The 12,715-nt window shown below is 36.8% G+C and overlaps 1 protein-coding gene across 11 annotated transcripts in view; it reads left to right on the top strand.

The window, feature by feature from the left end:
* PCNX1 (pecanex 1) overlaps positions 1-12,715 on the top strand; it is an 86,791-nt gene that overhangs the window by 33,625 nt on the left and 40,451 nt on the right. For 4 of the 11 annotated variants that reach the window (XM_052693637.1, XM_052693635.1, XM_052693643.1 and 1 more), the window contains 3 exons: positions 654-786; positions 4,875-5,056; positions 11,834-11,924. In XM_052693637.1, coding sequence (XP_052549597.1) covers positions 654-786; positions 4,875-5,056; positions 11,834-11,924 — 406 coding nt within the window. The remainder of the gene's footprint in view (positions 1-653; positions 787-4,874; positions 5,057-11,833; positions 11,925-12,715) is intronic. The other 7 variants (XM_052693641.1, XM_052693640.1, XM_052693646.1 and 4 more) reach the window with 3 other exon arrangements.

The raw sequence follows: 12,715 nt of genomic DNA, 5'->3' as shown, positions 1-12,715 counted from the left end.
AAGCAAAACCTTATTCTTATGTGCCAGCTTTTCCAAGTCATAGGATAACTACTGTAAAGAGGGCAACGTGCATTTATTCGTGCTTATGAGGAAAGAAAAAAAAAAAAGGAAAAAAACCAACACTGTATTGTGAAAGTGTCCCCTGAAGGGATGTGATTAAGTAAAACTCGGCTCTGCTTGTTTGGTAGAAGTTGATAGAATTAAGAAGAGAATTTTGTAATGAGGAGTGAGAGAATTACTAGGCTTCCTTGGGGGTTCTCTTACTGTTATCTATTAAATGGGGGAAACTGAGAATAGACTTTCTTCCATCTGTAAACGTAAGAGATGAAATATCTGATACTTTTGAAACTTGGTTGTTTCAATTTGGGGAAAAAACGGAGCTAGCTGCACTTAGAAGAACCTCACACAAACATGCAGCCCTTCCCTGACCTCCCCTCGCTCCCTTCTGCTTTCCCTCCCAGGATCTGTACTAATAGTTGTTTGGTGCTCCTGTCTTGCAGCAGTTTATTTGAACGGTCAGCACATGAGCCACTTTTCTGTTGCAAGTGGAATTCGTTAATTTGGGGAGGGTCAGGGGGAAGAAAGGAGTCTTAAGTTACTTTGTACATAAATAGGATGGGTTCTTCTTTGACCTGAAGTCTGTCTTGATGCAGCAGCACAAGCCAGCGAGGAGACTGTCACATTTCGACGTGAACGCAGCACATTTAGGCGTCAGGCAGTACGACGCCGGCACAATGCAGGGAGTAACCCTACCCCTCCTACATTGCTCATCGGATCACCCCTCAGGTAGGGTATCTAAATGTTCCACCGTATTTAGCATGCATGCAGCAGACCACTTCTCCTCACACCCACCAGTGTTGCCAGAAAGGCATTTTTTACTTCCTTCCCCGCCATAACCTCCTCAAGCTGTCACTGCATGTCACTGTGGGCTTGTTGAATTGTGCATGTATATGTGGCACTATTTTCAAAATTTTCAGGGTAGCCAGTCTCTAACATGTTACAGTTAATTTTAGATAAATAATGAAGTGAACTAATGCTAACAGACTCCATGTTTTTTTTGGTCAAAAACTTCAGAAACTTTGAAGCAAGAAAAAAGACCCAAGAAAATATTATTTACCTGACTCAATTTTGCTTTTCTCTTTCCTTTAAGAGAGTAAGTGTTAGGGTCTAGTATCTTTGTAGTCACTTTTCATTTATGTGGATAATGAGAGAGAAGCACTTAAACAACAACAACAATTCTTCAACATCTTGAAGAATTAAATAATATACGCAACGGATCCAAATCTAAAATAAAGGTAAACTATAGTGTGAGCGCCCTGTAACTTTCCAGGAAAAGAGTAACAATAAAGTAATAACAGTGCCTTTGTTACCAAACGCACAGTGTTGCTCCATATATGAAATTTAACTGTGTGGCACTGCATGCCTCAGCAGTGCTTACAGCATATATATATGTACATCATGGCAATCTGTCACTAGCCCATTTAATAGCAGTGCTGAACCCAGTGGTGTGTTACATACAGCAACTCCTTGCTCAGCCTGTGACCTCGAATACTGGAAATGGTGATCTCAGCATGATTTTAAATCTTCCGCTTTTTAAATCTTTTGGTTCTCTGATTGCCTCAAGTGTTGCAGATTCTGGCAAGAATAACACTGCCTGTAGTGTAAGGAGCATTTACCCATAAAAGTAGTTCTTCCCATTAACATGATACGTACACAGCACATAGTCGTTATTCCTTCACATTCTTAATAATATTACTACATATCCTATACCATATATACTATATATAATACTACTGTGTATCCTAAACTAACTTGTAGCACTAGGACCAGTCTATTTTTTTGTTCTAGGAATATTTGTGTGGATTTTTTTAGTTGTAAAATACTGTAGAAAGTGAGCAGATAAAAAGAAAATAAATGGAAAATGGGTTGGGGAGGAATATTGGTGACTTTTATAGTGCAACTGAAATAGCCAGAGGCTGAATTTACTGAATTTTTAGGTTTTCTTTGTGAAAGAGAATGGCTAGAACAGTGCCTAAAACCTAACAAATGAGAGCTTGACTTCTTCTGCATTGCAAATTGAATTGGATAGTACAGGATGTGGCAGAAGTTCATTGTATGATTTCAGATAAATTTGTTACATTTCTAGTCTTGCTGAACAAAACATAGTGCATTACTTTCTTAGTGAAGGATATTTAAACTTCCTATTAGGTCATTGCTGTTCTACTCTTATGTTCCATTTCTCCTGCTGGTTTTTTTTGGTGGGCGGTGCTGTTTTATCTACTGATCAGTAGAAAGTTGTGTGGAGTAATTAGAGCTCCTTACCTGAGAGAGGTTACTTTGCACAGTGATGTTTGTGCAGCTGAATGACTGTCCTTTGGTTTGGAGCTAAATTGTTTTAGGCCAGCTGAGCACCCAAGTGCTTACTAATCTGTTTGACATAAATTCCATTTGAACCGCAGACTGTGGAGTGTATCTGAAAATTTGTACTTATTACAGTTACAGATTATTTCTAATTTCTAGATTAGTAGCCTGATTTTCTTTTATATGAGTAACTTCATTTTTGTGTGATTTTTATTTCTTCCAGTAACATAACAAGGACATACATTTTTGGCTGGTTACCACCAAAATCCTTTCCTTGCCACAGCAACTACATGTATACCCATATGTACTTGTGAGCCACTTCTGTCTAGTTCCTAATACTGCTAATCAATATGACTTCCTACATTAACTTATAACATTAGATTTACTCATTTCTAGTGGCCCTGATGTTACTTTTCTCCATTCTTTACAGAAAAAAAATTTAATCACCTGATCTCCTAACTATGATGTCAAATCAGATGTCATGGAGATGGCTCCACAGAGTCTGAGTTACATCTAGTTGTTCATTTTGGGGAATGTCAAGTAGAAGATAGGTCTATAATGCCATCACGATTGGCAGCAGAAGACAAATAAAACCTGGTCTAGTAAATTTTGCACCTTTTAAGCTAAATTAGATGCAAGTGTATTTTCTTTTTGTTTACTTAAGTAACCAGGAAATAACAAAAGGGAAGCAGAAAAGAAACAACAAAAAAACCAAAACAGCTTACTCTCCTTTTATCCTGCCTAAGCATCGACAGTGTTTTGACTGCTTCAAACATATGTATGGATTTGCATCCTGTGTAGCTGATGATGTATATGCATGTGCATCTGATAAGTGAATATAAGTGACAGTCTCAAGCAAAATTTTAAGAATAGTTTTATTAAATAGAGAGTAACAGTTTCTTGAATGCAATCTGTTATTACCAATATTTTGCTTTGTTTTTACTGTGACAGGTGTGGATAACCTCTGAAAGGACACCTTGTGTATACCTTTTGCTACCTAGCTACTATTAAATGGAAAGACAGCATTGTTTTGGTGTTGCTGATAATACTTAAGTGAGACAGTGACAGCTGGCAAGTTTGTGAGCTTTCTTAGGGCTTCTGTTGCCATGTAGCCTTGTCTGAAACAGTAAAGCACTGAATAAAGCTTCAGATTCTGATATGTTAGAGTACAGGTTGTAGTTTTTAACCTCGTCAACTGCGTGCATGTCTGTTATATTTTGCATGATCTGTTCTTAACACCTGGTCTTATAGTCACTTTCATATTTTGCAGTGATGTTCTAAGGAAAAGCAAAATCAGTTGTTCTAGAAAATACACACAACTGCATCAGACAGACACCCTCAACTCTTAGTAAGGTCTTACAGTTATCTCACTTGCCAACTGTAGCATCACACTGTGTGTAGTGAAATGTTAAAAGCAATAGGTGGTCGAGACTGTATTTCAAAAGGGAATGCTCTAAGACAGAAGATGAAGAATTTTTGTTTTAACAAACTTTTAATATAATTTTGTATTTTATTTTGATAAAAAGATGATTTCATAATCTGAAGAAGTGTCCTCCAGCTAATGACTGACATAACTTCTCTAAATATATAAAATAAGGATAATAAAACCACCAATTTTACAGCGTGGCTCTAATGTGTGTGACACTTGTATTTGGAGACATTGCCACATTTAATGTTTAACTGCTTTAAAAATATTGTTAATATTTGTTAAACAGCTTCTTAAAATAGTTTTGCATTGAGAAGGTTATGAAGAGGACTAACATTTTCAGACGTTGTCTGCTGATAGCTTTAAACTTGCACACTTCTCTGAAGAATTAATTTCTATCTCTGGGTTTAGAAGAATTTTGTTGCGGTAAGGAGTACTAAGCAACAAAATCATTGTCAGGGCTGTGCTATCAAAATAACTTTAAAATAGTCCTAAAACTTTTGCCAATTAATAACTTGTTAGAGGTACTCCCCATAAAAATTCTGGTTCTACTGGTTCAAATGTGGTTATCCACAAGGTATGTTGCCAGTGTCTGATTTCTAATTAATCTTAAAGACATTTTGTAGGAAGACTGCAGAGTAATAGCAAGGAAGATGGTGATGTTTTGACAACAAAAGCGGAACAATTGAAGTCATATCTCCATGAGCAATCTAACTTGAGAGAAGAATGTCACAGCCTCTATTGTACAGGAGAGAGATCACAGGATACAGTTAAACTAACCACCAGTAACTTATTTTCACACCCACAAATTAAAACTCGTAAGAATAGCATTTCCCCAGCCGGGCCCTAAGAGCAGTGCTCCCAAAAGCTTGAGTGGGACCTGTGTCTTTGTATGTTCTGGTGTCACATTAGTGTCCAAGCAAGTTGTTGTACATAACTCACGGGTTACCTTAACCCTAACAAATGGCTTCTGAATGCTGTAATTTTACCTTTTTTTTTTTTTTTTTTTTTTAAGTCTTGTTTTTCTTCACTTTAGCTATTTCCTTTCCTTCCCGGTAATGTCTCCCCCATCCGTGTTTTCTCGTAGCCTTCAAGATGGTCAGCAAGGCCAGCAGTCCTCCCAGGCCAAAGTGCAGTCCCGCTCCCCCTCCCAGGCAGCTGTGCTCAGCGCTAGCACCTCCTTGCTGGTGAGAAATGGGAGTGTCCACTTAGAAGCATCACATGCCACTGCATCTGCTGTAGGCGGTAGCAGTTTGCACGATGGACTTGGTATGCAGGCCTTATGTAACCTTGGTGACATGGAAGTTTTAATACAGCAGCTATATTGGTAATAATGCAGTGAAAAACAGTTAACTTGAACTTTGTTTCTGGATCTTGTAGGTACATTCCTTAGAAGGGAATATTGCTGATAAATGCCCAGCCTTTCATTGTCTCGTTTCCAGACACTTTGTCTACCAAATTTGGAAACATTTGTTCCAAGTGGGAAACATTCTAAGGATGCATAAGTAGCAGTGATGTGAGATCTTTTTATTTGAACTATATAGCACATGTAACATGAGTATCCTTGCATTGTCAAAGAGAATTGGGGTGGGATTGTTAGTAAGTTTGGGGGAACTTCTGTTTCCTTAAAAGATACCTATTGTGATCACTAGGAACACTTGATCTTTCAGAAGAGCTTCACATAGTTGTTCTTTGAAAAGAAACCCTCACATCAAGGAGGGTAGTTTTAATTTGTGCTTAAAAGTAGGAGATTGAGCCGTGAAGAAAATATGGATCTTCTTGTTTCAGTTGCCATCGCTTTTGAAGTCTTATGGTGCTCCTCAGTTCTTGGTCTGTTTAATGTAATATTTCTAACTGCTTATCAGCTTCTCTGAAGTTAATAAAATTGCTAAGGAGAAGGAAGTTCCGATGGTTATAGTAAGTGACTGATCTCCTGTGACACAGTAATGTGGAGAAAGGTAGGGAAAAATTCTTGGCCTGGATCTTTGCAGTTATCTGTTCGTGGCCTGAACTGGTGATGACTTCAGTGTTAGCATGGAATTCCTGCTCAGATTGCTACGATATCCGTGTTTAGAGCTGCTGATTGTTAGTGATGGTATTTTAAATAGCTACCAGTTGTGATAACACAGAAGTGAAAGTTGGATTAGAACACTGCTTAAAAACACTTGTTGCAGATCTTACTGTAACCTTGCTATAAAAGATAATTGATTTGTTGCATTATGGGGAAGATTTCGAGCACTGTTGGGCTTTTCCCCTTTAAATAAGAGTTCAGTTAGCAAGTTGCTATTCTTCTCTACCTACTGGCAACAATATAAGAAAAAATAACTATAAGCAAAAAAGAAAACAATTCTGATATTCTCTGAAATGCAGTTATAGAATGGTACTACAGATATGTCAAATTATACAGCCTTCTTATGTGATACTTATGTTCTTGTTTTAGATTCTGGTAGTTTCTAGATAGAAAAATCAATGCTTAAGAGTATGAATCTCTAAACTGTGAAAGCTTATCGCATAAAGCTACAAGTTCTTTTAGCTACCTAATTTGGAGACTTTTTTGTTTGAAATGGTCATTGGGATGTAACTAAAATTCAGGGATTACTGTGGTCATATCTATTCAAAGTTAGTGTTAAGACCTATTCTTTAAGCTACTGGTGTTGTATTTGATAGATATTGCCCACACCAATCAAGTTTTATAGAATTCAGAGTTTTATGTACAGTTCTTCAATTTGAATTATTTAAGAGTTACGTCTATTGTGATTTAGTGAAAATTGAAGTAGATTCAGCATTGCATTTAGGCTCTCTTAGCAGTCACTTTTGCTGCACTTGGAATGGAATACATTTGCTGTCTTCAGATAAGTTTAGCTATACAAATTTCTAAAGTTCTGTGTGTACAGTATTATGGAGCAAGACATTGCCGTTGTGAAGCAGAAAACTTAGGATCTGCTCAGTTGAATGAATCCTTATTACATCTCAGATTTGTTTGTTTTGGAGCTTCAAGCATCTGTTTAGAAACTTCTTTGTGAAAGCTATTATAGCAAAAAATCTGTTTTTATTCTTAAAAATCAAATGATTTCGTTTTTACAGCAGGCTTTAAAAAAAAAATCCGCATTATGAACTAATGCCTGTTCTCAAAGCATTTTGTATGATGGGTGTGCTTTTATTAGAGCAGAATAGCTGATAAAATGGAGCAGGCTTTCACATTTGCAGTTCGTTCGTCAGGCTTGACAAGAAGGGAGATGATCCTGTTGTGTTATTTCAGAGAGAGTATGCTGGAGGAAGAAGGGAGGTAGTAGCTTGTTCTGTGGTTGGTTTGCTTGTTTGTTTTTTCTTTTTTTGGTGATATTAATCACTGTTAAAAATAATAAAAATGCCAAATGGAGCAAATAAGAAGATGTATAATGCACATATGTCAACACAGTGTGCGCAATAATTTCTTTTCTTACTGAAATTGTTAGCATTTTCCAGCTCATCTGGAAGACGATCAATCAGGTTGTTTGCATTTAAAAACTTTTTTCTAGTGCACAACTGCATATTTTTTTTTCTGTATGTGTGCTGATATGAAGCTTTAGCTCTCAAAATGACACATTTTTTGTTCGTTTGTTTCAAAGATTAATTAATTTGATTTTGGTGATATATTCTGTGAAGGATGGATCTTAATGGGTTATAAGTAGTCTATATCCAGTCTCATGATGACTATACGTTCTTAACAGTTGCTGAGCATTGTGCTGAATAAGGCAAGGGAAGCTTTGAAGCATTATTTGTGGTCTTCCAGATTCCAAGTAGAAAGACTTTTACACGTTATGTTGTTGCTTCCTGAATGATGAGGGGAAAGGAATTTGAAAGGGTGGAGAAAGAAACTTATCATGGAGCAGTGAATAAATAAATCATGAGGAATGAAAGACAAAAAAAACTTTGGAATGATTGCAGGGATGATTAACACAATGTGAATACAACAGGCTGCAAAATGGATGCCACGGCTGAAATGAGTGATCCTCTTCAGAGCATAGTATGGCAGTGCTAATGCCTTCTACTCTCATAAATATTCTTCAGTGTGTAGGTGATGGGTGTTATTTTTGAGTTCTTGCTTTGGAGGCTGTTAGAGTTTGTGAAGTAGTTCAGACTCCAAGTACTAAGCTACTAGAACAGATGTCTGGTGTCTGAATGTAGGGTGAAATAACAGCCTATTGTCCTCACATAGGTGGTTGTCTTATTTTCTTAAGAAGTAATCACCTGGAGCTTTACGATGCAGCTGTACTGCAACATTTGCCTCTTCTAGTTTTTATCGCTTGTGTGAGCAACGATATCTCAGATTTATTGAAGGATTTTGTTTTTTAAAGGCAATTACATGGTGGTGTTGAAGACTGAAACTTCCCATACTGCCTTTAAAGGTAGATATCTGTGCTGATCAGTCAGTTTCTCAGTGCTTTTTATATATATAAGTAGACGTTTTCAAAGGTATGAGTAGAAGACAAACTCATTTCCCTCTGTTCCTGTAGAAAATGTGCCTCTTGTAGTTGTGGAATTATGCATATAATGGACAAGTTCCGCTTTTGATAAATGTCATATAAACTAAAAATTGAACACCTTTAAAGTGTCCAAACTGAAAACTTCTAAGTTTTAATACTGCTGCTGAAGGTAAATACTGACGTTGGTAAATGAGAGTTCCTTGCTATAGAATTATCAAATTTTTGATAGCTTTGTTTGTTGTCTTGAATAGGATTTAAAGAAATGTACTTACCTACTACTTACCTTACTGTAATAATTCTAATAACGATGTAGACTTTGACATGTGCAAAAGCTGTTAGCATCTTTCAGAACTAGTGTAGAAGGTTTGAAGCAGAAGTATTTATTGGATGGAAAATTAAGAAATATGCTGAAAATAATATGACTGAAGAAAAACATCAGTCTGCTGCTTTAGGCAGATGCTGAGCCACTTGTCTTCCAGGTTCAATCTATGTAAGCTCATCGTTCTGTTGCTTTCATTGATTCCCTTATCTGTGGGAACATCAGTCTGTACAATATGTGAACCTTTATGTGGCTGTCTTCGGACTCAGCGATGAGATACTTTTGTGCTCTGAAACAGTTTGTTTCAAAGGAAGCATGTTCACCTTTTCTCCCCTTCATGCCATAACGCTGACGTATTTTGGAGTTGTTGGAGTATCAGTAACTTCAGTTTATTATTTTCATTATGTGCTCCAGGTAGAGTACAGTGAAGAATCTGAAGCCCTCTTTTGAGATGAAGTTAGGTGAAAAGTTACAAGCATTTCTATTTAGTGTACAAATGTTGGCTGAATTTCTATACTTTTAAAATAAGGCTTTGTCTGGCTTGTTCACAACTTGATAATACTAATACTATGTGATATACTACTGTCCTTAGAAGAGGAAACTTAAAGGTGCTTTGTTGTGATGCTATCAAAAATATTTAAGGCAACTGTAAGAGAGCTAGGAATAGGAGGGAAAGAAAATCACTCGGGTGACTCCCAGAGGCTGGGTGTATCCATGTGTGCTGGGCGTTAGGAGCATTGGGATTCCTCTCTAGAGTGCTGTGAGGAGACTGCTGTGTCTCGCACAACTGCTGGGACTTGGAGCTCCTGGGGTCTGCAGCCATGCCTTATGGTTTGCTTCCTCAGCTGCACTGAACAGATCTGTAATATTTTTTTGCTTTTAGTGAATTCCTTCTCTTTTTTTCTGGAGGATCTTTGTTGGTTTCTGTGTGTTTAACTTTAAAGAGCAGCTTTGTTTCATTGAGAAGCCATGCTTTTCTTGACTTCCATTAGGAAATCTACTTCAGTAGAGGGATGAATTGCAGGTGTAGCAAAAGCAGAGGTTTTGCAGTTTACGTGCAAATAACTGGAATTAAGCTTTTTGTTTGTCTGTTGAAATCATCTGCTATATCTCTACTTACCAGGTTTGTTTTATGCTCCTGCAGCCACTCCCTACTTACATCAGCAGTACAAAAGCAGTAACCGTTGATTATCTCAGATGAATTGGGTGTGAGGGAACAGTAGATGCTTCATTATGTGAAGGTTTTTATGCTAAATTTTCTCAAGTTTTGAAGTCCTTTGCATTTGGTATGTATAACCCAGTGCAGGAAACGTCTTTCGAACAAATTTATCTGATGTAGTATCTCAGCCTAAAGGAATGGGAAGCTGTATCTTGTAGTATATTCTTGTTTATCTGATCTAGCATCACATTATTGTAGTTAATAAATTTACTGGCTCTCGGTTCAGTAGCTTGTGCAAAGACATGAAGAACGTAAGGGAACCCAGACATCATTGTTTCTTTTAAAGACTGGTTGGTTGAAATACTTTTTCTCTAACGTGGTTTATGCGTGATTTTGTCCTGAGAGCAATCTGTAGTATTTTATCTACTATCTTCATGTTTGCTGTTGAAATTTTTTTTACTGTCGCAGTTCAGAAAACCCCTATGTCACTGCAGCTATTGGTTGTGGGGAAGGAGGTACCTAATGCCTCCTACCAGCTTGAATTTAAAACTTCGTCAGTAAACATTCACTACATTAAGCATTAAAAACAAGGGGATACTTAACTAAATCACTTCATTAAGATGTGAACTAATTAAAGAAGTCACTTGAACAAAAACAATAACCAAAAAAAAAATTCAAAAAAAACCCACAACCAAAATGACTTTAAGAAGTGAATCTTTTGCTCATGTTTCTTTACAAATATCTGTAGTAGATGTAATTAAATATTGAGGGAGAGCTGTTGCGTTACTGTGTTCTGATGCATTCTGTACACAACTACTGAACCATGTAGCTGCTGTGTCAGAATGGAATCTTCTTTCTCAGTAAGTCTGCCTTATGTGTCTGGGGGTGCCCCTCTGCTGAGGGGAGAGAGCCTTGTGAAGGTATTGGAAGCTCTTAGCTTGTTAGGTGTTTCTCCTGTGGCTACTTGTTTTCCTGTATCATCAGGAGATAGGGCTTTAGGATGTGCAGCTGAGAGGTTTACACAGACTTTTGCTTCAAACGTACCATAGTAGGTTGTTGTTTTTTTATTTTTTATTTTTAGCTGATTAAAATATGTTCTTAAAATATTGCATGCTCTTGCATCATGAGTTAAGTAAAAGACTTTGAGCTAGGAGAAATGGAGAAGTTGGCAGGGCTGTATGAGATGATTACAACTTCAGAATCAGCTTCCTGCGTTCTGAGCAGAAGTATATTAAACTGACCTGGGGAAATTACAGTTCTTATCTCTCTGATCAAATTGTTGTGGAGAGAAGGGTGCTGTAAAAACATCATATTGTGAGCAAGGTAACTTACCATCTGAGTTGGAATCTCAGTCAGCTTCTTTGTAAATTGTATATTTAGAAATAGGGTTGGTATTGAAACTTTTTGAATGAACAATGTCTTGAGGTAACTTGGAGTTGCTGTAACTCCTTTAACAATAATAGTTTATCTCAGATGGTAGGTTGCAGTCTTTGATCTTACGCTGAAGTGTTCACTTCTGTTTTGTGGAACAGATCTCTGCTTTCCATTTCTTTTTTACTTTTTTTAAGAGATCTAACTAACAAAGCATCTCTGATTACTTTATTTACCCTTTGTGTTTCTTTCCAAATAGTAGACACATACCTCTCAAAAGAATTTTAGTTTGAACACTTGAGGAATCTCTGCCATAGCATGATTCCTGTGTGTTGATGAATGATTTACTAATTGTTCTCCTGAGACTGGGAGGAAAGAATTGAAGAAGTTTGTCATTGCAAGAAGTTTGCCTGGTTATTCTCTAAGGGTTGGGGGTGGTGCAGGAAGCTCACACTGTGCTTTTGTTGCGTTAATGGTGACATCTTGTAAATATTAACTCTTAATTTAGTTCTTTACAGCTGTTTACTGTATATATGTCATATGAAAGAAGACTAAATAACTAGCATCTTGTCTGTACTGGTGACACATGTTACCACATCTTTTATTCTGACACTGATAAAAAAAAATTAAATATCTAAATTAATCTTAATAGCTAGCTGATGTATAGAAATCTAGTGACAGTAGGATGAAATATCATGAATTCTTGACCTCTTCTTAACTTTTTTTTATAGGTAAGTTCAGTTCTACGCTCTACGAGACAGGGGGCTGCGACATGTCACTTGTGAACTTTGAGCCAGCTGCAAGAAGAGCATCTAACATCTGGTGTGTGTGAAGGCCAGTCAAGAGTGGTGATTCTTGTCTTACTGCAACAAAATCTTTTATTTTAATTTTAAAAGGTTGTTTATTACGAACTACAAAAAAAAGTCTATATAAAATATTCTCTGTACATTTTTACTCTTGAAACTTCAGTGACTTTTAAGAGACAGTAATTGTGTGCATAATCTTACCCATTTTAGCAAATTTTGGAAAACGAAGATTAATATTGGTTTAAGTGATAAATGTCCAAACTGAGAACTTTACAAATGCTTTTTTGATTGGCTTAACTGGGAGTCTTCCTTAATAGAATTTAACTCACGTTTGGGGGAATTAGGAAGCTATTAATTATTATAGCTATTAACTTATTTAAAAATGAACTTCCAATTGTGAAGCAAATGTAAACTGATAAGTTTGTTCTCAAGTTCATAGGTGGCATGAAACAATATAGGAAAGTATTAACGTGCCTACAGTTTAAAAAAAATAAAATTATTTGCAATGGAAAAAGGCAGCTACATACTGGAAAGTTCATTTGCTGTTGGAAAGATATGCTTCCTTTCTCTGAAGAGACAGGAGGCAGAAGAAAGGAAAAACAAACCAAACCTTGGCCTTTAAATCCGCTTCCCTACATGGAACTGCTCTAAACCTGTTACATCATGCTGAATGTTTAAAAACCTACCATGTGTAGGTGGAATAGCTTTTGGATTTATGGAGTAATGGATTTCAAAGCTTCCATCTTCAAATCTTTCTCGTGAAAGTGTGCAAGTGCTTCTTGTAGGGTTGAACTTTGAAGAAAAAGT

This window comes from Tympanuchus pallidicinctus, unplaced genomic scaffold (assembly GCF_026119805.1).
Source record: "Tympanuchus pallidicinctus isolate F22 unplaced genomic scaffold, pur_lepc_1.0 scaffold3, whole genome shotgun sequence".
NCBI classification, from domain to species: domain Eukaryota; kingdom Metazoa; phylum Chordata; class Aves; order Galliformes; family Phasianidae; genus Tympanuchus; species Tympanuchus pallidicinctus.
The sequence above is the reverse complement of the archived record's forward strand: the minus strand, read 5'-3'. Positions and strand labels throughout refer to the sequence as shown.